The 25,635-nt window shown below is 36.4% G+C and overlaps 2 protein-coding genes across 2 annotated transcripts; one reads left to right on the plus strand and one right to left on the minus strand.

Moving 5' to 3' along the window:
* Positions 1-4,832: 4,832 nt before the first annotated feature.
* LOC122056949 (probable protein phosphatase 2C 24) lies at positions 4,833-7,260 on the plus strand. The gene is made up of 3 exons (XM_042618918.1): positions 4,833-5,596; positions 5,684-6,001; positions 6,468-7,260. The coding sequence occupies exons 1-3, from the start codon at positions 5,072-5,074 to the stop codon at positions 6,894-6,896; spliced, it is 1,272 nt and encodes a 423-aa protein (XP_042474852.1). The 5' UTR covers positions 4,833-5,071; the 3' UTR covers positions 6,897-7,260.
* A 5,784-nt stretch (positions 7,261-13,044) lies between these two features.
* On the minus strand, positions 13,045-24,079 carry LOC122058151 (methylsterol monooxygenase 2-2). Its single transcript, XM_042620670.1, has 7 exons — positions 23,800-24,079; positions 22,985-23,122; positions 20,177-20,322; positions 19,872-19,991; positions 19,559-19,771; positions 19,379-19,459; positions 13,045-13,511 (listed from the first exon to the last, which is right to left on the minus strand). Exons 1-7 carry the CDS (start codon positions 23,827-23,829, stop codon positions 13,430-13,432), a joined length of 810 nt encoding a protein of 269 aa, XP_042476604.1. The 5' UTR covers positions 23,830-24,079; the 3' UTR covers positions 13,045-13,429.
* Positions 24,080-25,635: the final 1,556 nt, after the last annotated feature.

The following is a 25,635-nucleotide window of genomic DNA, read 5'->3' on the forward strand; positions in this document are numbered from 1 at the left end:
TTTGTTTTCAAAAACGGAGAAACAGTCTAAAAAGCATCTGATAAAAAGTTGTTTCGTTTTACTCGTTTCTAGAAACATAAATCAAAATTTATGTTTATTTACAATTTTAGAAACGACTTTAACGAAACAAGTCATCGTTTCTAGAAACGAATATGAGAGGAGGAAAAAAAAAATTGTATTCAATAAATCTCTCAACTATTTAAACATAAAAAGAGGCAACCGAACTTTCTCTCTTTTGGGCATAAGAAGGTACTATTGGGGTTTTCTAGTGGCATTATGTCTACAAAAAACGTTTCGATAAATATGTTTATCAAATATAAAAAAAAATCTACTTTTATTTCTGAAAACATAAAAAACCGTTTATACTGTTTCTAGATACAGAAACAGGAAAAACGTTATCAAACGGTATCATTAGTCTATTTAGCCCTGGTGAAGTAGCTTTCATGGCTTTTTTTTTCTTTTTTTTTAACCATGCAGGAGTTATCCATCACATGGATTAATCACTGTCAAGATGTAAATTTAAGTGTTATAAATCACCAGACATAACAAGAAAACGCAGAAACGACATTAGTCTATTAATTATCACCAGACGTAATCATGGATTAATCACTTGATAACATGTTAGGTCAAGCCCGACAGCCCAAATCGGTCATTTGCCTCAGTTAATTTAAAAAATGTAAATTGGATTAATAATAAAATAAAACTAATAGAAATATAAATATATAAAAAATGAAGGAAAAGGATTTCAGAGCCTAAGCTTCTCACAATGTATTATTATTATTATTATTTTAAAAATAAAAAATAAAAAATAATAATTGTGAGATAATGTAGAGTACCATGCTTATTCAAAGAACCCTCTCCCAATAATGAAATAGCATTGTACAGATAATGACTTTTTTTAGTGGTCCAAAGGTCATAATGCATCTCTGATTGCTTTTGTCTCGACGGTTGTGGTAGCTCTGTTGAACTTGCTCTATGTAGTGAGGAAATTTATGCTAACCATCTTTAATGGGAAAAGTTGTGAGTGAAGTAATTTTTTTTTTTACCGATAAATTTTATATTATTAATTTAAAAAATTTTATAACAATTTTCTTTACTGTCACTATGCCTAATGATATATAACGCCACACTATTTGCGACATGATGACATATAGGTTAGTCCATATAATAAAGGACCAAGCAAGTATCTCATTTGTACAATTTTAGCTTAAAATTAACTGAAAAAATAGTTAAAATTACAAAATATGACATTTTATATTTTTTAATCAACTCCATTTAATAGAATTTTAATAATTGTACTAAACTTTTGAACTAGAATTTGAACTTTTTTGTTTACTTTGGACTAGAATTTGACCATTGAAGATTGAGATGTATACAAAAGTTTTCCATCACATGGATTAATCACTATCAAGATGTAAATTTAAGTGTTATAAATCACTAGACATAATAGGTCAGTATTAACCTAGATTGACCCTGAATCTCGAGCTTTCTGATCCCAATACAAATGTATGAACCAATAGTAAAATTGAAATAAAATTTATTTTTCTTTTTAAGGAATTAAATTTGTCCAATATAATTTGATCTAGGCTGATCCATATCGGTATCGAAACGATGTTGACCTAGACCAATCCCGTGACAATTTCCAAATTTTTGAAACTTGGGTGTAAGTGTAAAGCTGTGTTTGATAATGTTTCTGTCCAGAAATGACGTTTCGTGTCAAAAACGAAAATTTCTGTTTGTATAAAAATGCTTATTTATTTATTTATTTTTAACAAAACTAAAATGACGAAACTACTTTTTGTTGTTTCGTTAATTTTTATTTTTATCATTTTTTTTTTACTTTTTATTAAAAAAAAAATGAAACACATCATAAATACATCAAATACTTTGTTCCATATTTTTCATTTTCATAAAACAAAAAAGTTTCAAAAACATTTTTCTGAAATATTATTAAACGCAACCTAAGTATAACTAATGAATAACGACTATTGAGAATTCTTTTTCTTCGTCACAACTCACGTGTCAACGAATTCCTTCATGCTAAAACTACTCTTTTTTTTTTTTTTTTTTTAAAGACGTCAATACAGCTTTCGTTGCTTGACAACCATGTCATACACGTGGCGTCCTCCCCACGCTTCACTATTTTTCTTTCAACCTCTTCCCCTACCATCCACGTTGTCCAATCAGCCTCATTCACTCCATCTGCTTACACGTGTCCCCTCCGCTCCAGAGATATGCACGTGATTACGATCTAAATATTTAAAAAAAAAAAATGGATTAGATCAAAGTATAAAATACGGTAAAATAATCCATTTATACTTTTTTTGTTTGGTAGGAAAATAATCTATTTGTATTGAACTTTAAACAAATAATCATACATTTCGATAAGAGATCCAAAGGAGGCTGCGTGTCATATTCCCGAGCTTAGTTTAAGCCTTTAAGTTATATTAATCAACTTTTTTTTTTCCTTTTTTTTTTTTCGTTCTAAAGTTGTGATCAGTAATCGTAAGGGAAAAGGTGTCCAATTGCAAATCGTTTATCAAAATCGAATTGAAGAGTTTAAATCGAAACTGATAAACTGTTTACTAATTCATTTGATTTTTCGGACAAAAATTGATTCGATTTTATTTTATAAATTAAAACTGTTAGTTAAATGATTATGTTCGTTTTTTAAATCAATAAATCAGTGGTTTGAACTGATTAAAACTTAAGAATGGATATATTATTGAATCGATTTTAAAACCTATGAGTCTCGGCAGTTTAACGGTGTCAATTGGGACAATTTTCGATATTTGAGATAGATCTATACTGTTATCGATACCAAAGGTGCCAATCCTCCTATTTAGTTTATGGGAATTTGGTGCCATCCTCAATTATTAATAAGGTACGATCTTTACATTATCATGAGATCTAAGATCTCCTTACTTTAAAAGCAAAAAGAGAGAATCCTTTGAGAAGCAATGTGGCTAAAAGGTAGTAAGGCACTTGTGCCAACTTAATGGCCAACATGAGAGTATACATAAGCATCAATAAGAGTGAAATTTCCATCTTTCATTAGGGTAGGGGAAGGAAAGGGCATTTCGGCCCCTCTATGTCTGGTCGTAGATGTCACATTTGCTTTTAGGCTTCTTTTCCCAAGCAAATTAAAATACAAAAGCACTAAACCATTATGAATTTCAGGGTTTCTAGGGTTTTTGTGGTTTTCATGGTTTTAATTCCTCAATCTCTCTAAGATCACATTTAAGCTTCTCAAAATAACAACTAAATTAATGATGACCAAATTAACAAATTTATATAATTTGTGTCATCAGCAATGACCAAAGGTTTTCAAGGTTTTATTTCCTCAAACTCTCTAAGTTCACATTTAAGTTTCTCAAAATAACAATTGAATTTATGATGACCAAATTAACAAATTTATAAAATTTGTGTCATCACCAAACAAGTTGATGGCATCAGAATTAAATGTCCATCAGTTGAAATTAGCATAAGAGAAAAGACCTTCCAAATACATCATATTATAGCCATCAAACTTAAACATAGTAATATAAAATATACCATTTGAAATAGCACTGACTATTATGATACTTATTATGCATTTTGGTAATGGTACCATTGGGAATTCTATCTTAGGACTATCATGTTTCATTTATTATTCGGTAACAAAATTATATCATGCAACCATCCTATTTATTAACGAGACAATCTGATACCAGATTATAGTAGGACAATTCTGGATGATTCTTAATTCTAGTCCCAAATTGACACCCTTACTTGGCATTCTATAAACGTATTCTAGTGCTTTGAATTAAATTCACATCACTTATATTAATTTAATCCGTTTCTATTTCTTAAGTCACAATTTGAATGTAAATCAAACGATTCAAACCAAATCAAGATAGGTTAATTCCCAATTAGACCCAAAATTAACAATTAGAATTGAAATCGATAAAAATAATTTAATTGGAATCATTTATTCAGAACCGTTTATTAATTGATTTGTATTTTGAATCAAACCAGAACCAAACCGGGGTTTTTTTTGGGTGGGAGGTGGGGTTGTAAGTAACCAAACCAAACCGATTACTAGACTATTTGGGGATACTGTATACCAGCAGCGCAAGTTAGTAAACTATCGTTCTTTATTTGACTTGGATTTATTTATATTTCACGGAGAAGTTTTTATATTCGGAAGCCACGTCATTAGTGGACAGGTTGTGATCGACGAGGTCGGTCTCCAATCTACGTCATATAACAACACGTGTCGAACAATAGGGTGACCGACCCTCAGATATTCTATAACCATTCAAGGATTTTGGACATGTGGGCCCAAATGTGTCAAAACTGCCACCGTTACGTAGACGTTTATAATTCGACAACTGGAAACGAACGGAATAAAGACGGAACAATTAAAATCGTTAATGACGATCTCGTAATAGCAATGATCTCACCACGTGTCTTTTTATTCCATTAAATTAAAATAAACGGGGGACCGAAAATTATATTAAAGTAAAAATAATAATCATAATAAATCCCGCCAAAAAGCGAATACCTGGAGAGGACCACATGCGTGTCAAAAAAAGACGAAGGTTATCCCTCAGTCGTGTTGAAATATTATTGGTCCACGCCTATGAGTATGCAATGAAGTTAAACACGTGTTGTGTTTTCCACAGGAGAGACAAAGAAAAAGTGTGATGGACGGTTGAGATGTCCTGAGTAGGCGGAGAAGCACTACGTCACACCGACTGTACCTGTCGAGGAGCTGCCCGAGATGGTGACCTGCACCACGGGCAGCATGCCCGAGGCTGCTTGCTCATGAGAAAGAGGAAGAGGAAGGCCTGTGTTAGAGCTCTTTTGGATGGTCGTCCTCTTTATGAACGAAGGGAGAGATTTTTCCAATTTCTTCATCTCTGGGTTTTCATCTCCTTCTTCTTCTTCTGTACCTGTAAAAGGAATTTTTAGGGTCTGAGTGATTCTTATTCTTTTCTATCAAGTTTGTCTTCGATTGCTGGAGGATCAAGAAAGGAGGAGGGGGTTTTGGTATAGAGACGAGAGAGAAATAGAGAGAGCGGAATTAATGGCCGAAATATGCTGTGGTGTTGTTAGCGGAAGTGACACAGCGGCGTCTTGCGAGCCCAGTTCACGAGCAGCAAGGCGTCGGAGAATGGAGATTCGTAGGTTCAAGTTCATCGCCGGCGTGGCCTTACCGCTTGAAAATGGGAATAAACGTCCAAAGCTAGAGGTTTGCCCGGATTTATCACCGCGTGAGTGTGAGAATGCAGTTGAGAACTGCGGTGGTGTAGCAGAGGCTCCGGAACCTCGTTTGGATTTGGAGGTGAAGGACGATTCACTGGAAACCAACGACGTCTCCAGTGAGTCCCCGGAGTGTTTGACCTTAAGCCTCTGTGGTAATCCAGCTCCCGTCGATGTCGTGCCGGAGTTGTTTGACAAGACCCCGAAGTATGGTACGACCTCGGTTTGTGGCCGGAGAAGAGACATGGAAGACGCTGTAGCTATTCACCCCTCATTTTGCCGGCGAGATAATCTACTCCCCTCAGGGTTGCATTTCTTTGGCGTTTACGACGGTCATGGATGTTCTCATGTATGATCTGTCTCCATCCTTCTTTTTTTACCACACTCTTTCGTCTTTAAGAGAATCGAACTGATGATAATCTGTGACTTGCTATAGGTGGCGAAATCTTGTAAAGAACGGCTGCATCATCTGGTGAAAGAAGAGCTGGAAAATCGGGAAACAACTACGGAAGAATGGAAGGAAGCGATGGAGCGAAGCTTCTCTCGCATGGACAAGGAGGTGACGGAATGGAGTAGCGGTGAACCGATTACGAATTGCAGGTGCGAGCTCCAAACGCCACAGTGCGATGCTGTAGGATCAACCGCAGTGGTTGCCATCGTAACTCCGGATAAGATTATTGTCGCTAACTGTGGTGATTCCCGTGCCGTACTCAGCCGTGGTGGGAAAGCCATTACGCTCTCCACTGATCATAAGGTGAGTACGAGATTCGTGAAAAATTTATCGTAAAATCTCTACGTTCAATTCCACAAGAAACTTAGAACCCTAGGAAATTGAAATCAAACAGAACGACAGAAGCCTCTCTAGATCTAGAACAATGTGGCTTAGATGTATCCATACGATACACGGTCGAGACTCGAGAGAGAGTCAAAACAGTTAAACATCGGAACTGGTAGTGATAGCCATTTAAACTAATCGTTGGTTACGCGATTCAATCGCGGAATAACCGAAACCATCTCGATCGGAAGGCACGGATGAACATGCGATGGATACGAATCACGTCAAAATAGTAGATCATCGTCGCTGCGTCATTTTGGCGCCTTTCTTTTCTTGGATCAAAAATCAAAAATCAAAATTCAAAATAGAAACTCTTCAAGATCTCTTCAAACCTGCTATTGATTGGATTCTGAACTTGGATTTTTTTTTTTTTTCTGGTTCACAGCCTGATCGGCCGGACGAGTTATCCCGGATAGAAACCGCCGGTGGCCGGGTGATATACTGGGACGTACCAAGGGTTCTGGGAGTACTGGCCATGTCAAGGGCGATAGGAGACAATTATTTGAAGCCGTTTGTGATATCGGAACCGGAGGTGACGATAACAGATCGGACAGAGGAAGATGAGTGTCTGATACTGGCGAGCGACGGGTTATGGGATGTATTGTCCAACGACACCGCCTGTTGTATTGCAAGGAAGTGCCTCGATGGCCAGGCTCCGTCACCTCCTCCATCGCCGGGAAGTGACGGCGACGCCGGCGAGACTTCCGACAAGTGTTGCTCAGATGCGTCCGTGTTACTCACCAAGGTGGCACTTGCTAGGCATAGTACGGACAACGTTAGTGTTGTCGTTATCGATCTCAAGAAGGACACGTAGATGCACGTCGTTCCCTGCTGCTTTTTTTCTCCTTTCGATTTCTTCTTCTACTCAATTCGTACACAGTGAAGGGTGTAATTTTAGGGATTTAGCCTTTAGGGTTTTTTTTTTTTTTTAATAATTTGGTAATTACTGTGTTTCTAAGGTTGAAGCTGCTCTGGAGACTGGGCCCTGGGGAGAAAGGAAAGAGACGGGAAGGGTTTCTGTAACAGGAAAAATGGAAACAGAGATGAAATGGTGGAAAAAGAAATGCCATCATCTCTCTTGTTTTCTTTGTGGAAATATATAATTTTTAATTGGAACAAAATGTATTGTATTAATTAATGGAAATTTTATTAAGAGAATCTTCTGTTTTAATTTTTTCCACATTGTTCAACTCAGGACTGTATCCTAATTAAATTTACATGGATTTTTTTTTTTTTTTTTTTTTTGAATATCCATTCGTAGTCTAAAGCTATGCATGTCTTTTCTCGTCATCTCTCTTATAATTAATTTGAATCAAATAACCTTGTATTATAGCAGTGTGTATGATGTAAATCTCATACGATAAAAGTGGGTATAATTCTTTCACTTGTAATATGCCATTTGGATAGATATGATTCACATAATGTAAAGATTAAGACCCTTACAAAATGGGGGTAAAGTTGCATACGTAAGACCTCTCTAGCTAGATTCCACAGCGGTAAGGGTTGGGTCTTTTTTTTTTTGCTTTGTACATATTCTTTAGGATATTGTTTTTCTTCACTTATGATGATTTGATATTATGACTAAATTATTGGAAGAATAAAATGTCATGTTAACTCCTACCTTCCATTTAGAAATTCTGAAATACTCTTCCCTAAGTGGATCCTTACCAATCCATTTGATCAGATTTTGTGACCAAAGAGATTCCTCTTCATCGTTGGTTAAAAGAAACTTGAGTTCTATTTTTAATGGTGTTTTGTTGGAACTCTTTCAAAATTATTCCCAATCCTTGATGCTACTGTAGGTCATCTTTGAAAATGAATATATTGATATTTCCTTGGCCTTGAAGATTCTTCAATGGGGCTCAGGTCAAAAAGTTCTAACAATTGTTAAGAAGTGAAGCTTAGGCTTGGATGGCATTCTTGAATCTTTAATAAGTCAATCCCAAAAAACTAAAACAATGAATGGAAGAAATTAAGGCGCCATAATTAGGTACATCTAAAATTTGGATTCTCATTTAATTGTGGTCTATTTTGCATTGCATATTTTTTTCTTCATTATTTTTTAATTTTCAATAGTTAAGAAATTTTTTTATTTATTACTTTTTCTATTTTGACACTCGTGGAAGTATGTTCTACTTCTTTGTGAAATTTGGAACCCACTTAAAGTGCGACATTACAAGCAAGTGTGATTAATAGAATTGCACCCAATTAATTAACCTATTTTAAAATATAATTTTAATGATTAAAATGTCTGATATTAAAGAATTTGATAGAAATGATATGTGAAAGTTTATCTCAGGTGTGAAGATATCCTAAATTGCATAGTTTGATCTGTATCTTTCATTATTTGTTACTTAAGCTTTATTTTTTTGTGTAAATAATATTTTACTTGAATTTTTTATTATTATATTTATTGAATTTTCAATGTCTTTTTTTATATATTCTAAGTTAAAAAAAAAAATCTTGTTTTATGATTAAAATGTGCAATAATAGAATTTATTTTCATGTAATCTAAATATTTGGTGAGGAGGAGGATGGAAGCGAATGGTGTGGTGGGCACTGCCCACCAAGCGAATCATGTGTTGGAAATGCTTGTCGCATCAAAAATCTAGGGAGGTCCCACATGTTTGATTCATTGGTAATAATTAATGGGGGCCCACATAGAGATGTTTGGTTTCGTGGCTCTGTGTTTAGGATTTTGTGGGATTTGCAAGGAAAAAAGGTGACAGATGGCGAACACTGAGAGGGCAATTACGTGTACATATGTTTCGTAGCAGTAAACTCCTGACCACAGATGAGATCTTATTTTGTCGGATGAGGACGAAGAAGTCACTACAATGGAATATGGAATAAATATAATAAGCATTCAAAGCATTCCAAGGCAAAATTGGAATAAAATGATATCATAAGCTTATCCATAAAAAAAGTTTGTTCTTTTTATTCATAATCGAGGAAAAAAATTTTATATCACAAGATTTATGAACTATATTTTCCTTCACCTCTATTTATTCTCTAGGTTTTAGTTCATGATATTCGCAATGGTATCGATTGCTAATTTGCTGCGAATATTAATCACGATCAATATGGATATGGATATGGATATGGATTCGTTGTATTGATTTGTATCATGTTGCTTCCACTAAAAATTTACTTTTTGACTATAAATATCTGAATTGGTGCCATTTGATAATTAATATCAGTCATGCTTGGTGTCGATGTATATCAAGTTAATACAATATTTACATGAGTCTATGTTCTCTATTAGTAATGTGATTAGACTCTCATGTTATTATTTATTTCTATCCCTCACTATATTTTGTGGAAACTAATTTTCCCATGCTAATTCAATGGTATTGATAGCCAAGGTAAGAGTATTCTTCCTAAATTATGGTCATAAGCTTATGGTGGTATTAAATTTCAAGAATTCTAAATTACATAATAAAAAAAAAGTAATTTGAGCCGGCTGCAAAGTTTATCCTAGCACTAGTTCCCTCTATCTATATATCTATCCTCTTCACGTTGTGCCTCGTATGAGACCAGTTCATCATTTCTCATGGGTGTACTCCTCTCACTAGATTATGGATTGAGGTGTCCAAATCGGTCAATTCGTATAAGTATCAATATTGATATCTTCGGAGACCTATGCCAAAAAATATGAACTAAATCCATGCTTTAAATATATGATGACCCTTGCATTCTCAGGCAAGATTTTTATATTTTCTTTTCAAATGTCTGGTCATTATCTCTCTCACACGAGATAAACTTATCTATTACGTTGTTTCAATAATCACTCTGAAGCCTCAGTTTAGGAATTTAGACAATGGTTTAGATGTACAAACACATAAGAGAGAGTGAGTGAAATGGACATAATTACCAGAGAGAGAGAGAGAGAGAGAGAGAGAGAGATGGACCTAATTATCACTGCCTTTCACCAATCTTGTAGCTACGAACTTGATGGTACTACAACTATTGCTTTGTCAAATGTTAAATATAGACTAAGTCATGTTTCTTGACATTTTCCTAAAGACAATAGACGCCACCCTTGGCAATGGGCAATTGATCATCTTTATCAGGGTTCTTGCAAGTCCCCACTTTCAAAAGATATTCTAAATCTTATAATGCAATTATCTCCTTCCACCCATTATAGAGCATTTGAGACTTTTTTTTTTTTTTCTTTCACAGATAGCTATGTGAATTGATCTCATCAATGAAACAGCCTTTGACTTCTATAAGTATTAATACACTTCGCAAAGAAGTAATCTGAAACTGAAATGGACCTAATTACCACACCAAGTCATCACCTTTTTTAACATATGGGTGGTGACATTGCACTTACGTGCTTGAAGCCTTGAATATTCAACATACTCAAAAACAAATTCATAATCTATCTTCATTATTACACAGTCACACATGCTGAAATCATTTATTTTCTCGTCCAATTCAATGGATTTATTATAACCATCCAAAGTCAAAAAAAAAAAAAAAAAAAAAAAAAAAAGCTTTATTCTGAATGATCATAGCCTCATCCACAGCATCTTTCTGATTCCTACAAAGCTTTCCTTTGACCAGTCAACAAACCATTGCTTTAGCTTAATTAGACCATAAATATGGCAAAGCATAGTATTACTAAAGGTTTTTTTTGTGTGTGTTAGGCCCCACACTGGGGCCAGATATGGACCCACGTAGGGTCAGCAAAGGGACCTATTGGACCATACTTATTATTGCATTACATTACTATACTATTATTATTTCAGGAAGGGTGGGGGTAGGAGGGTCCCTTGGACTTGGGCTATACCCAACAGAGCCAGGTAAAATTCAACCCCAAGAGTTACCAAGTTTAACACATCCCCAATTCCCAACTGATAGGTGGGTCCCCTCATGGATTAGACCACATGCTAAATTCTTGGTCAATTTCAATCTTATCCACAGCTAGTTTTCAATTATTCCCAATGTAGTTTGGACAGAAAGACCATAAGCTTGGATCTTATTTTTTACTTATTACAGATATTTTGACAAGTTTTTCCTCCATGTATACAATTCAGGTTGGACTGAAATTTTATAGATAATTAGGTTAGAGATGGTAGGATCTAATTGTGCATCAAATGTAACAATGAGGTGAAATACCACGTGGCAGATATCAGATGGGATATGATGAGCTTGGGAATTATGTAAGTGTTGTTATCACCTACACTTTTTTTTTTTTAAAGCAAATAAATTTTTTTTGTGAGAAAAAAGAAAAATTAAAATTACTTAAGAGAGTAATAGAGTTTCAACAACTTGTTAATTCCTCAGTTTTGAGCAGAAGATAATTGTGAAGTACAAAAGAGGAGTAAGACCCCTACTTCTACCCCTTCTTTTCCTTCACAAGCACTCTCTTTCCATGTGGTAGAAAAACTTTAGACTCTATCTGGTTGCAAGTAAAGGAAGGGAAACTGAGCTAACTTTGAAAAATAGGATAGAGATAGGCACGCCACTATTTTGCCACAAGCTAGTGGGCATGCAGCACCAATAAGGGCATGGGATGGGGTATCATTAGGGGTGTCAATTCTGAGCCTACACTAGTAGGCCCAATCGAGCCAAGTATATTTATGGCTTGACCGAAATTGACCAGATTAATAAACGTGTCGAGCTTGAGCCTGACATGTTTATTAAACGGACATTCACGGTGCATGTAGCTAGCCCGTTGGGCACCTGATCGAACCGACACATTTATATGTCCAGCTTAAATTGATTTGTTGTAGCCCGACCCCCTTTAATACTACATAAAATTCCTATTTTGCCACTACTAATAAGAAACTAATTAAACTTTCTTACCCTTTGCTTTGTAATAGGATTTGATTTAATGAAGCTTTATTTTGCAAATTGTAATGGTCATAATCTTCCTTCTTTTTTTTTTATTTTATTTTAAAGAACAGTCATAATCTCATATCACTTCTCTTCTTTATTAAATATCTGTGTAACATATTTCTGGGCCTTTTAGAGCCCGTTTAGATTGAAATAGGTTCTTAATCCGTTAAAGCGCAGTTAAGGCCCGTTTAAGGAAGCCCGATTAAAGCCCAGCACCGAGCGGACCGATTATAAACCGTTCTATGCCCCCAAAATTAGACTCATTTACTTAAATGTGCATTCATGGTTCAAGACTTCCAAATGGTCAAGCCTGGCCCGACCCTATTATAAACAGTACAATGCGCAAGGGGTTATTATACAGAGAGAAAGAACGCTTGCTATCATGTGGCAAATATAAGCGTGCCCCTTTTGTAAAAAAAAAAAAAGGCTTTTGTGAATCTTTATTTTCATTCTTAAACCAAAAGAATTTGATTTGCAAAATGTAATAAAATTTAGGTAAGAATGGTACCTTGTTGCGTGCACCTATACCCATGCAAAGACCAATGAGAGAACACACAAGGGCATCAACAGAGATGGTTATTTTGGTATTTCACAAGGACAGGGCTATCATTTTGCCCCTAATGTCTAAGGGCAAAAACCACACGTAAAGCTGCCTTGGGCTGCGTGTGACCGCCTTGGACTCCATGCCAAGGCATTTCTGACTGCCAGATGTGCGCCGAACATTGTGTTGCGCCACAGAGAAACTCACTCAAGGCTCCAATCACTATAGGGTCTAGAGTGTCATAAAATATATAGTTTTACCCTCACTCCGCAAAGATGTTGTTTTCCAACTTGAATCTGTAACCACTAGATTGCAATGCAACAACCTTTCCGTTGCATTGAGATCCACCATCTAAATATCCATCACAATAAATGATTTAATTATTATTATTATTTTAAATCCCAACAGGCCTCTCTACGTTGCCCATAAAGTACGTCAATAGAAGAGGCCAATGTTTTGTGTAAAACTTTTCTATCCATTTCTTGCCTTCTAAGCATAGCCCGAGGCATTCTTTCATCGAAACGCATTTCCAACAGTTGCAGAGCAGCTCATTTAATCATATAACCATCATCAGTTAACAAACTTTAAATTTATTTCCATTAAAGACTTCGACAAATTTCTACATTTCAGTTCATGGTATATCCAGATGAACTTGTTACAATCAACATCGCCAAAAAATAGGCTTCACATTCCAGATGATTTGTGGCGGAGGATCTCAGAAAGTTTAATGAAAGAACAGAAAATGCTTCCATTCCATTCATGCCATGGGCAGGAGTGAGCAGAACATGAAGACAACAAAAAGCCTTCCAAAGATTTCCACATTGTCGCACACCTAAAAATTACAACCTGCTCTACCAATTAAAAAGCAAATAGCAGGCATGATAGGCAAAGGAAAGACATTCAAGATGCCCTTAAACCTAGAAACCTATTCTCCAACGTCAAACCAGTCAATCTCTTCGCTACATTTGCTTTTCTCCAGGTACAGCTCCAATATCCTTGAGTGCCTTTAACTTTCGGTAACCCTTGTCTGTACCAAATATCCTGAAAGAATACATATCAACACATAATAAATTTCTCGAACGATAGTGCATAGTTGTCATGGTGTTTAGGCATAGGAGGGAAAAATGAAGGCAGCATCAACAAGGTATCAAGGCATCGCTAGGCAACCAAGGCACCCTTCCAGTAAAGGGGGCACCTGCAAGCCTAGGCGATGCCTTGACGAATCTGCTATAGTACGCTGAAAGGGGTCTACAGCAGCATCAAGTCCAACAGGAGAAGCATGTCTTGATTCCTAACAAATCTTATTCTTAAAGTTCCTCAAATCAACATGAACCAAATGAGTTTGTGGGGATTGTGCAGTAACAACAGAAAGAAGTTGATTGAAAAAAACTCAAAATAGTCATCAAATACATAGTGAATCCAATTCTTTATAGGTATATGCTGAAACAAGAAGAAAAGAGGACATATCATCTATATGCATATGCTGAAATATTTATAATCACAGGCAATTTCTCTTCCAACTTATTTGTCCCCAATATTCTTTAGCATTACAGCAAAAGAGAAGGGAATAAACATATAGAAATCCATGGTATCAAATTCTAGCTACGTAACATCAAACAAAAATGTCTAAACTGAATTTTGCAATAGAATAGGATTCTGTGCAAGATCACCACCCACCACACTTCTCTGACTTTATCAAGCAACCTAATGATTTGTTCAGAACATTCAACATCAGCAGAAAGGGACCAGATTGATATAATTTTCTTGCAAAGTTCTGAAGCACAACGTAAACTAGTACGCATTCTGCATCTGTCTCCAACTTGTAAATCAAGACCACAAGGATAAAATTTATGCTTCTGTGACATGTCATTTAGCACACAAAAATCCAAAGCTGACTGCATTTGTGCCCCAGCAGGAAGCAGGACGTTCCTACAACTATATCAGTGTTTTTGAGCCAACCAATTTAGCAGCCCATAAAAGGGACTGGATCACAGCTCAACTCATCTGGATGGAACCAAAGTCCCATGACCTCATGATATAAATTTTCAACAATCTCTCATATTAATGTTTTTGAGCCAACCAATTTAGCAGCCCATAAAAGGGACTGGGTCACAGCTCAACTCATCTGGACGGAACCAAAGTCCCATGACCTCATAATATAAAGTTTAAACAGATCTCACATATGAATCAAAGAATCATAAGTGAACTGCTTGAGCTGGTCAACCCAGGCAGCTCAAACAGCTTGAATCACCCAACCTGGTCGGGTCAATGGAGTTCTAACGTTAATTGTCATCTTCTGGCGAAAAGTGGACAAATACAGATGGAATAGCCAACTTCTGACAGGTCAGATCCTAGTTAGCAATTCGGCCAAATAATTCGCGAATTATTCGGCCGAACCGAATTTTTCTGAATTAAATAAAAAATTCTGGCCGAATCCGAATTAAAAATAAAATTCGGTAAAAAAACCCGAATTTTACTAATTTGAATTTAAAACGCGAATAATTCTGGCCGAACCGAATTAAACCGAATTATTCGGTCCACTAAAACAATATTTAAAAAACAAAAAACAAAAAACAAAACATCATATTCGCTTTTTTGACCGCTTTTTTGACCGAATCCTTAAATTAATCAATCGGATTATTCCGAATAATTCTCCGCCCGAATAATTCCCGAATCCGAATTTGCTAACTATGGGTCAGATAGGCCAACCCAGCAATTTCAAGCTGGGCTTCAAATGATGGTGCCATAGTACATATGCATGTTAATAATAGATCATACAACATCGCACAGTGACGCTGAGCCCTAAAGTTGCAAGTAAGCCCATCCCAGCAACCAACTATAAAAGATCTTTTGAAAGCTACTAACAAGATCCCTCTAAAAATGAGTATCTTCTTTTCTTGATTTATCTGTTAACTGTTAGACAACTACAGATTTTGTTGTTTAATGGAGTAACAGCAACTACAGAAGCCATATACTTTCTCAAGAAAGCTTGAAGAATTTCTCCCCTTTGTAGTTGGCTCCTTAGGAAGTCAAATTGTCTTTTGGGATTGAAACTCAACTGTCCCTTCCATTAGGTATACATCAAATTCCCATAGAAGGGTTGGGGTTGGGGTTGGGGTTGGGGTTGGGGTTGGGTGGGTTGGGTTGGGTTTTAAGACTAAACCCAACATCCTTGGCCTTGATTTTCTTTCTCCATATCCAGGCCAAAATTTTAACCTACTTCCAGTCGATCTGAATTTCAAAGCTATTTTCCATATGTGAAATCCAGCAGTCAAGTATACAAAATCAAACAAGTGTCGACAAATATATGACATGAAAGTAGATTGCACTAAGCATGCAGGACCCAACCCCGAGAAGTAAGGAACAAGAAGCAAATAATGGAAGTAGCCATCATGGCACCACCCCTATGGGCTATAGGATACCAAGACAAACAGCAACAGAACAATGTTACTATGGCATTCTTGAGACAAACTGGGAATTATCCAGCAGCTCCTTAATTAGATGACTCTATGGCAGAGTGTCTACCAATCTTTTACTTTCAATTGACTGATAGAAGTGAGATTTTAAAAGAAGCATGGGCTAAGGCTTGTCTGATGAGATAATGAGATTTCATAGCCTTTGTGTATCTCCAGAACTCTTGATAAATCACCCTGCCACCACAATGTAACCTTCTTTGACCACAGCCCTTTCAAATCCTTGGGAATTGTCCAACTAGAGCCCATGACGTGTTGTCAATACCTGTGGAGCCAGAAGGAGCAAAAGCTATTGCAAAATGCAAAGGACAAGCTTTCCCCTTTCTTAGTTTGTTAGTCATACCTTTACCCTCATATTTTACAAGCATATTTTAAGGAACTGCATCACCATCTAACTTGCTTTTGCCAAGCTAATTCTAAAGCATCCTTCGATAACTTTGCATTTATCAACTTTGTGTGCATGTGTTTTGGCAGAAATGTATCTACACCACAAGCATTTCTGTGCATGCACACATATCCAAACAAAGAACAGGAGAGAGGGAGAGAGAGAGAATCAGATGAACACACAGAAACAAGGGGGGAAAAAGAATAGAAAGAGGGAGCAAGGAGAACAATAGTTGGGTTCCATAAGCGTCTACTCCCAATGATTCATCCGTTGTGATCAGATAGTCTATATCAGGGGGTACTATCACAGAGAATATGACAAAAAAGCACCTTTGATGAACATGCCATACCAATGAAGGCCGAGGACTATCAAATTGCCTACAAAACAAGTAGCAAAAACAGGTGTTTCTAGACCTGGTATGTATGTTGGGTCACTCAACTCAACCACGAGACGAGTTAACTAAAACAGGTGTTTCTAGACTTGATGTGAATGTTGGGTCACTCAACTCAATCTTATCCCAACTAAACGAGGTCGGCTACATGGATCCCGTTTCTCCTATCGGCTCTATTCAATGCCATACCAGAATCCAGTCCTAAGCTATACATGTCTTTCCTCAATACTTCTCTCATGGTTATTGTGGGCCTACATCTAGTTCTTTTTGCTCCTTTAATTTGAAATAAATCAGTTATCTGTACTGGGGCATTCAAAGGCCTCCGCTGCACATGTCCATGCCTCCTAGACAAGTTTCTCCCAACTTATCATGGAAAGGGGAAACGCCTAAGTTTGCTCTAATTTTCTCATTTGTTCATTTTTTATTTCTTTGTTTTACCACTCATCCACCACAACATCCTCATTTTAGCTGCATTAAGTTTGTTTGAATGTTATTTTTTTACTGCATAATATCTTCCTCTATTTTTCCATCTTTATTCATAATTGAACCTAGGTACCCAACTATCATCAATTTTCACCACCCACTCTCAGTCCTATTGTTACCAAAGTTACACATTATATACTTTGTATTTTCTCTACTTACCTACAAACCTTTTGATTCCAAATTTGATATATATAATCCAACTTCGCATTTATCCCAAAATTTGTTTCATCCACCAAAAAATATCATTGCAGAAATCATACAACAAGGGATCTGATCTTGAATGGCCCCAGACAACTCATCCATGATTAATGCAACAAATATGGGCTTAGAGTTGAACCTTGGTGTAATCCAACTATTATTATTGGGAACTCATGACTGATGCAGGCCCAAGCCCATCAAGTCAAAGCCCAAGACAGTAAAGCTCATTTGACCAACTTGAACCAAGGCCAAGAAGGAACCAAGCGCTAAAAAAATTGTCCCAAACAATCTTGAGCAAATCCATCATTAGGAGTCCCTAAGAGATTCCTTTAAGTTTTTCTTGCTCTTCCCTAAGTCAATAAGTTTCTCTTCCCTTGAAAGCTTCAAAGAAAGCCTACTTGGAAGTCACTACTTATCTTGAACATGAATCAAGACTTTGAAGCTTGCATCAAGACCTTGGACAATACATACTTTTGTAGCAACTCAAGATAGTGGGATTTCTCTACCATCTTTCTTTTCTTCTCTTGTGTAATCTCAACCTTAGGATCTTAGGGGTAGAAATTGAGATTTTAGAATTTTATTTGCCTATAAAAGGCCACCAAAGATAGCATGTAAAAAAATAATGAGAAGAGTTTTTAATTGAATTTGATTAATCAAATTGTGGTTCTCCAATTGAGAGATTACTTTGAAACCTAGAAGAGTTTCTTTGAAACCTTGAAGAAGTTTCATTCCATCCTTGAAGAGTTGGAATTTTCTATTTCACTTGCATCCTAGAAGAGTTGCAAGATCCCCATTGGTGCTGCAATCATCCTAGAAGAGTTGCACTTCAGCCCCATCTATCCATTTTCATTTTTTTTTTTTCATTTCTAAATTCGGATCTATGTAAGTCCAGTACCTTTATGGTTATTTTAAGAATTCTTCCACAGAAAATCTCAAAAAAATTCCTATCTCACAAAAGTTGTAGCCCCACCTCTTATCTTTAATTCTCAATTTGAATCACCCCAAATCAATATCGGACCAAAGAGATATCCCCAAATTACTGGCAGAAGGTCATTCTGTCCGAAATTGATATTATCTACAAAGTCAAGTACTCTTCCGATCCTAGTGTTCGGGCAATCTCGTGAGGGAGCTTCCATCATTTGGTATCAAAGCTTGCATCAACTACCCTACCCTAATAATTCTTACACTAATCACTACATAGTACATACCAATACATATCTCTAATTATGTCCATATATATATATATATATATATATACTCGAAACATTTTTCTTCTCTAAAACCTGCCAAATTAACTCTTAAGGAACTCTATCTGAAGCTTTTTCCAAATCAGTAAAGACCATATGAAAATCTTTCTTATATGCTCTAAATTTTTCCACTAGTCCCCTAAGCAATTAAATAGCTTCTATGGTTGATCTTTCTTATATGCTCTAGCTTGTATGTTAGGTCACTCCCTATGCTTTAATCTAGACTACAGGATTTCTTCTTTCTTCCTCTGGTATCTTCTTGCATGCTCACTTTCGCAGACCTCCTCTACTTCCATGACTTGAGGTGGGGACTATATTGCACTCTTATTACACCACTATACACTAAACTTCCCACTGAAAAATGCTGATGTTGATTAGGGAAGAGGGGCGGGGGAGGAAGATCCTAAACAATTTAATCTCATTCTACGTGTAGCCTGCCGAATTGATGAAAAAGACACTAGATTTGAAGACAGTGATCAGCAATTGAGCAAGTTTCAAAATTGAAGACAATAAGATCATTTAGGGCACAGATTGCAAGAAAACAGAAAAGATATGCATTACTAGAAAACATGATTTATTAGAACCAATTAAGATAATTTCAACTTGCATGACAAAGGAATTATCATAAAATCTTATCATTGAAAATCATGAAATGGATGGAGATAAGATTCCCAATTTTGAAAAGATTGTCTAGTACATATGATAATATGACACAGGCCAAAATAACTTACCAGTCCATATAAACAAATGTTGACGAGTAGTTACCAGACTTTGTAAAGAGTAAACGATGGTGATAGTCATGAAAATCAGCCCTGTGAAATTGGAACAATAAAATGTCAGGCACAGCAAGATAAAATAGACAAACAACAAGAACCCTCAGTTACCAACAAGCCAAGAAGACATGAACTCACCCCCCATAAAAAGGAAACAAGTTCGAGAGGCTCCATGGGAAATGATACCCACAATGTGCCTCAACTGTCTCCAAGACTCTTAATACCATCCATAACCATAGGGTGAACAGATGAGGACCAGTTATAGCAGGACCCACAATGGTAGCAAAGCCAAGAAACAATATCTCAGCAGGATGAGCATATTCAGAAGTCAGTCCAAATGGAGTTGCATATCTGTCCATTGCAAGTCAACTATGAGAGCACCAAAGAAAGAAGGAACCGAAATGAAACTTTCATTAAACAATTTGTAAAAGGTAAAAGCTGTGGTACACACTCATGATGGACGCTGTGGACACGCTGGTACAACCATTTAGTATGCAGAATCCTGTGGCCCCAGTAGAACACAAAATCCTCAAGAATGAAGTAAAATAGTATTTGGAGCAAAACTACCTTCCTGAAAAAAATATGAATTTCTAGAATCACTTCAAGCGGGACATTGCTAAATAAAATAAATAGAAAACTGCAGATTTCATCAAAACAGAAGGAATTGAAACAGCTCATTCAAAAACAATAAAAGCATAAATTATAGCCCAATGCTTGGATATTAGAAGATTTAGCCTCTAAAGAACCTGAAAATACCAGGACGGCAATGGTAGAGTACTTCGCATGCCCATGTATCTGAATGCAGGATAGGACAATATCATGAGCGGCAAGTTCACACCGATATGATATAACAATAGGCGCGTAATACATTTCTCCTGAGCAGCTGGTGTGTTATTTTTGGACTGCAACCACAAATTACTAATTAGACCAGAAATGTGGGTCAAGCAAGATGCGAACATGAGAATTTGAAAATGAATGCTAATATGTCAAATAAAAGACAATGGCAAAAGGGAATTACCATGATTAGAATCTTAATATTCATGATCTAATCTCACAAGTCACAATGCAATCCAATCGACAATCGTAACTTAATGTATCTGAACCCTTGCACAAACAATACTACACAATTTACGACTTGGATCTTAAGTCCTATCAAATTCTATAATTTGCATTTCAATATGTAAATCAAAACACTCAACACTATTACAGTTGCATAGACATGGTTTTCCTAATATTTCTCATTAGTGCTTTCTTGATTATCCCCCTCACTTTTACATTGGATGAAATCAGAGATTAAAGCATCAATAGAGCTTTGGTATCTTCATAATCATGGCATTTCATCACATGGGATCTCCTAGAGTGATTCTACCCCAATGGTGTCAACCTGGTCATACATGAACTACTGAAAGTGATTCCAGATTCATATGGTAAAACAAAAATCTTTTTCCCCCATTATACTCACGAAATAAGATGAACCTCAGAATTGAGAGAAGCAGAGATATTACCACATATCCTTTTGTTTGCGTATATACAAACAACAGGTAGCAACAAAAAGTATGCCAACTAATTTGCTGATAAGGTACTTATAAGATTTCTCTGTAGGCTGTACTCTAAAAGCAATTCTGACATTCCTAGAACTTTTATGTTTCCCAACCAATGCAACTGATCAGAAGGGGACATCCAATCACTACTAAGCTATGATTGCATTATTCAAATTATATAATGCAGGTTAAAATTGTCTTATTAATTTAATTTCTTAATTTCCAGAAAGAAACATGAGAGGTTAGAGATAAATGGGAAATATCTGCAAGAAAATGTACTGCTAACAAAATGTGTGTAGATGGAATAGTGAGTGATAGAGAGAGAGAGAGAGAGAGAGAGAGAGAGAGAGAGAGAGAGAGAGAGAGAGAGAGAGAATACAACAACTTAGATAAGGATGAAAGCTCATTGAGGGAGCATATACAGAAAATACCTAATTGCTCATTGAACTCGAAAGATACTTATGAAAGAGTAAGATACGTCACAACAAATTTGTTCTCTCACTATTTATGATACTTTTTGTGTGTAAGTTCAGATCTAAAGGTAGGAAATCTAAATGAATGTTAACAAGGAGAATGTTTTCTATACTTCTCCATGAAGGTAGCCTTTCCACAAGGGTGTTACTACTCAACTGGAATAGTATGAAAGTTAAGAGAAAGTCATTTGAGGTGGCATGGCCATATTCAAAGGATGCCTTAAGATGCTGCTTCGGAGGAGTGATTTGATTTAGATTGAAGGAGCTAAAAGAGCTATGAACAGACCTAAAATAACTCTGAGAGAAATGGTGAGGAAAGGCATGCATAGCTTAGGCCTTGTATCAAGTATGACCTTGAAGAGAGCTGATTGGAGGGTAAGGATCCATGTCGCTGACCCATATAGTTGGGATAAGGCTGAGATGTAGACATGTAGTTGAGTTGCTGTAGAATAGAATGAAATAAAAACCCTCCCATAATCTAAAACATACATAAATAACTGTGTTGTCAATATTACATAAAGGAAGAATGAAAATATAAGGAATGCCATGAGACAGTGAGACATTTCGATCTTGTAGGAGAGTCCAGAGGAAGTGAATACACAAAGAACAGTAAAATCAACATGTCTCTAATTGGTTTAACTAAAAATTACCTTTTTTTTATGGCTCTGTTATTGCTAACTTGCTTGAAAAGTTTGAAGGCAAATTTGCAACAGAGTAACAACTTGTTTCTCCCCTAATTAAAGAATCTACTTTAAAAAACAAGGAAATAAGCAAGGGGAACTAAGGCTGAATGAGTTGAATATAGAGCAAGGAATGAACCTCTTGATGAATACGCTGGATATGGCCAAGGTAATGGATTAAATGAGGAAGTAAATTTCTATATAACTGAAGACACCTTCTAATCCTGATCTAAACAGTAGCACTAGAGATGGAAAAAAAAAATCATAGACTGGTCATTTCATAATTCTGAAGGAAGTCCATTTTCTGAATTAAGGAAAAGTACGCATTAGGTTGGGTTGAATAAAGGAAGAAGTATAACATTGAAGAAAACCAAAGCACCATCAGATCAACATTGAACAACCTTCCATGAGCACCAGGCACTTATATCACATAACAGTACAGATGTTAAACCTTATGATAAAGAATATTCATCCAGAAAATGACACTATAGAGCTTGCTATACATATGCCTTGTCTGCAAATGACTACATAGAATATAGAGACAATAACCAAGTACTCGAAGAAATAACAGTAACATCCAGCAAGTGAATGTTCCAAGAGTCACCAGTTCTATTTGAGGATCCTCTCAACACCCTCCTATTCTGTTTGTGGAGGAGCCAACACAAAAAACTTTCCCATGAGGGGTAAATGCCAAAATAAAACCAAGCATGGCAATAATACCCCAATCCATTTCCAGCCACATGATTGTTGGGTCACTACCACAAGTCACCCATTTGAAGGATTCCAGGAACTCACTCAAACAGAACCAGTCAAGCTATCATTTTCTTCATTTGAAATCATTATTCAGAAATCTGAGAAAAGAGAAAGTACCTGAATCTTGTACTTGCTCAGATATCCTGCCCTTTCAAGAAATATGAAAGGAAGTCCCGACAAGAAAAAGACACTTTCATGAAGAAAGAAACTTCCCAGAGAAGCCAGTTGAAAATCACTGAAATGAGTGATCAGGTACTGTATCACATACAACAAGAAGTCATCTAATCAGACAAGAAATATGCTTCGTGACAATTGGGGTTATCACAAAACTGAAAGTAGAACATATAAAACCTATACCAAACTTAATCAGCACTACAGAGTACAGATCCACATACAGAAACCATTATCACAACATGCAGATTAACCTAAATGTGAATAAAATAGGGGGGGAAATCTCAAAGTCCAGGCATTATTTTCCTGCTTCTACTAGTTGAAGGTGAAAGATAACCAAGGCGATATCTGTCGATTCTAGACTTTTTTCGAGCATCCATTCATCAACTCCTCTTCCATTGAAAAAAAAAAAATGGAATGTGGAAGAACATCTCAATCAGAAATAAAGCAGTCCAATTCAACTAATCATCGAATACTCGGTTAAACATCATCAATTTATCATTAAAAAGATATTTAAATCCTATCCTATCAAAAAACGTATCTACTGCATGCCGATAAAAACCTACTCTTCTTGAAAGATTCCCAAACATTACTCTCCAATATATTCAAAACTCGAATTACCAACAAATATAAGAAAACAGGAAAACAAATCAAAACCGACTCAATCCTGCATTCCTCGAACAAGAAACCACTGATAAACGTAAAACTATGAATAACCGGGTAAAAGTGCAATCAACAATAGAGAGTAGTAGAAACAGTACCAGCCAGCCAGATTCAAGAATCGACGCCATTAAAACCGACGATGAAAGCTCGATCTCAGCCAAGTGAGACAGAAAAGGATTGGAGCAGACAGAGAGAGAGAGAGAGAGAAGGGGGATATAATAGTGGAGAGGAGAGGAGGGAAAGAGAGGTTGTGTGGAGCCCTACTTGGGTCGAAGATTCAAGACCACCATTAGTTCTTTAACAAAACCACGGCCATGACAGACTGTCCATGTGAGGAAATCCAGAATCTATTGGGTTACCTCACCTTTTTAAAAAACGAAGAAAATCCTTCTCCAACCTTCTTCGCTCCAAAGCACTAAAGTAAGCCACGTCCCAACCACATCACACTCCACAGCCTTCTCTTTTCCTTTTCAAAAGCAACCTTAACATTACATGGCCCGAAGGCCGCAAGGCCCGTAACGTAGTCATAGATGGTGATATTTTTGTCACGTTTTCTCTTATTATTCCCAAACTACCCTTCACTTCCACCAAATTAAGATAAAACAATAGTCTCTCAGATGGACAATTTGTCTACGTCTCACCGTAAGAATTTAGATTCCCTTTTGCTGATAAGGAGGGTAGTATGTGTCCTGGTGCAGTGGTAGTTTTGTCCATATCATTTTTATGGAATTCCAGCTTTCAGGTGTACTTTTGGCAATGAAGATTATGAAGTATAGATACTAGAATGAAATATGATCTCCTCACCAAAGGGTGCATAGATACTATTTAGGGATATTTCAGTAATTATGCTCATGGAAGAAAGTTTCCTGTCTGAGTGTCTCCCGTGCATGCACCTTGTTTCTGTCTCTTTCATCTTCCCCTATAAAATGTTCTCATTGTCCTCCCCCCCCCTCTTAGTCAAAAGAGAGGTGCTGATTGGGTCTCACACAGGCATAGGAGCTACGCTCTCAAGTTAAGAACACTTCACCATATACTTATCTAACTTCATTTATATTTCGATAATCACGGATGCCTTATAATTGATGATTGCTTATAACATTTTTTTTTTTTTTTTTGATGGGTATCCAAGCCTTCGATCTGACTAGTCCCGCGGGTCCATATTGATCCCACAACCGCATGGACCTAAGGGTGTCAATTTGTCCGGAATGAGGTATTCGGTCCGGTTTTAGTTCTAGTTCCAAGGAGTGTAAGTGTGATCCAGAACCGGACCAAGTCCTGTCTCGGTTATGGAAATTAGTACTCATACCCGACCTATTCGGTTCCAGTCTGGTTCTAGTTCCTATTCGGGTTTTGTATTTGGTTCTTATTTGGTTCCAGTATCCAATTTCAAATTCAATTTTTTTATGCAGCTGCTATTCAGAAGACAAAATATAAATGCTCATTCACTAGGTTATTGGTCTTCCCCAACAAAAGAATGAACAAAAAATCATGAGTTATCAATGGACATGTATCCATGTCGAATGATCGTAAGCAATCGATCATCTATTGAGCTTCTAATATCGTTAATTTCACTACTTGAAATTCTATTAGATGATTTATCATTTAGGTGATTGAAACTAAATATCGTTAATGATCTTGAGCAATCAATCTCCTAAATGATAAGTGACAGACAAGGGGTTTTAGAGTTGGACTATAATTGAAACTATATTAGATGATTTATCATTTAGGTGGTTGATTATGTTGGGTTTTTATATAAGTTACGTCAAGTTTTTAGTTAAAGAGGAAAAAATGACATTAAGTTATTTGGTCTGGTTTCGATTAGAATTGTCAGTTCTTGGCATAAATCTAGATCCGGACCGAACCGAACCGAATTATAAATACTTTTTTCAGATCCTGGATTTAACCATATTATAATGGGTTGGATTTGGTTCAGG

Source organism: Macadamia integrifolia, chromosome 12 (genome assembly GCF_013358625.1).
Source record: "Macadamia integrifolia cultivar HAES 741 chromosome 12, SCU_Mint_v3, whole genome shotgun sequence".
NCBI classification, from domain to species: Eukaryota; Viridiplantae; Streptophyta; class Magnoliopsida; order Proteales; family Proteaceae; genus Macadamia; species Macadamia integrifolia.

Bases quoted from the DNA above. Each gene is read 5' to 3' on its own strand.
- LOC122056949 (XM_042618918.1), top strand. From the start codon at position 5,072: ATGGCCGAAATATGCTGTGGTGTTGTTAGCGGAAGTGACACAGCGGCG. The intron at 5,597-5,683 runs GTATGATCTGTC...GACTTGCTATAG, and splicing joins ACGGTCATGGATGTTCTCAT to GTGGCGAAATCTTGTAAAGA. The intron at 6,002-6,467 runs GTGAGTACGAGA...TCTGGTTCACAG, and splicing joins CGCTCTCCACTGATCATAAG to CCTGATCGGCCGGACGAGTT.
- LOC122058151 (XM_042620670.1), bottom strand. From the start codon at position 23,829: ATGGCGTCGATTCTTGAATCTGGCTGGCTG. The intron at 20,323-22,984 runs GTACTTTCTCTT...TTGTGGTTGCAG, and splicing joins TGAGCAAGTACAAGATTCAG to TCCAAAAATAACACACCAGC. The intron at 13,512-19,378 runs GTAAGTTATTTT...GTATTCTTTCAG, and splicing joins ACATTTGTTTATATGGACTG to GATATTTGGTACAGACAAGG.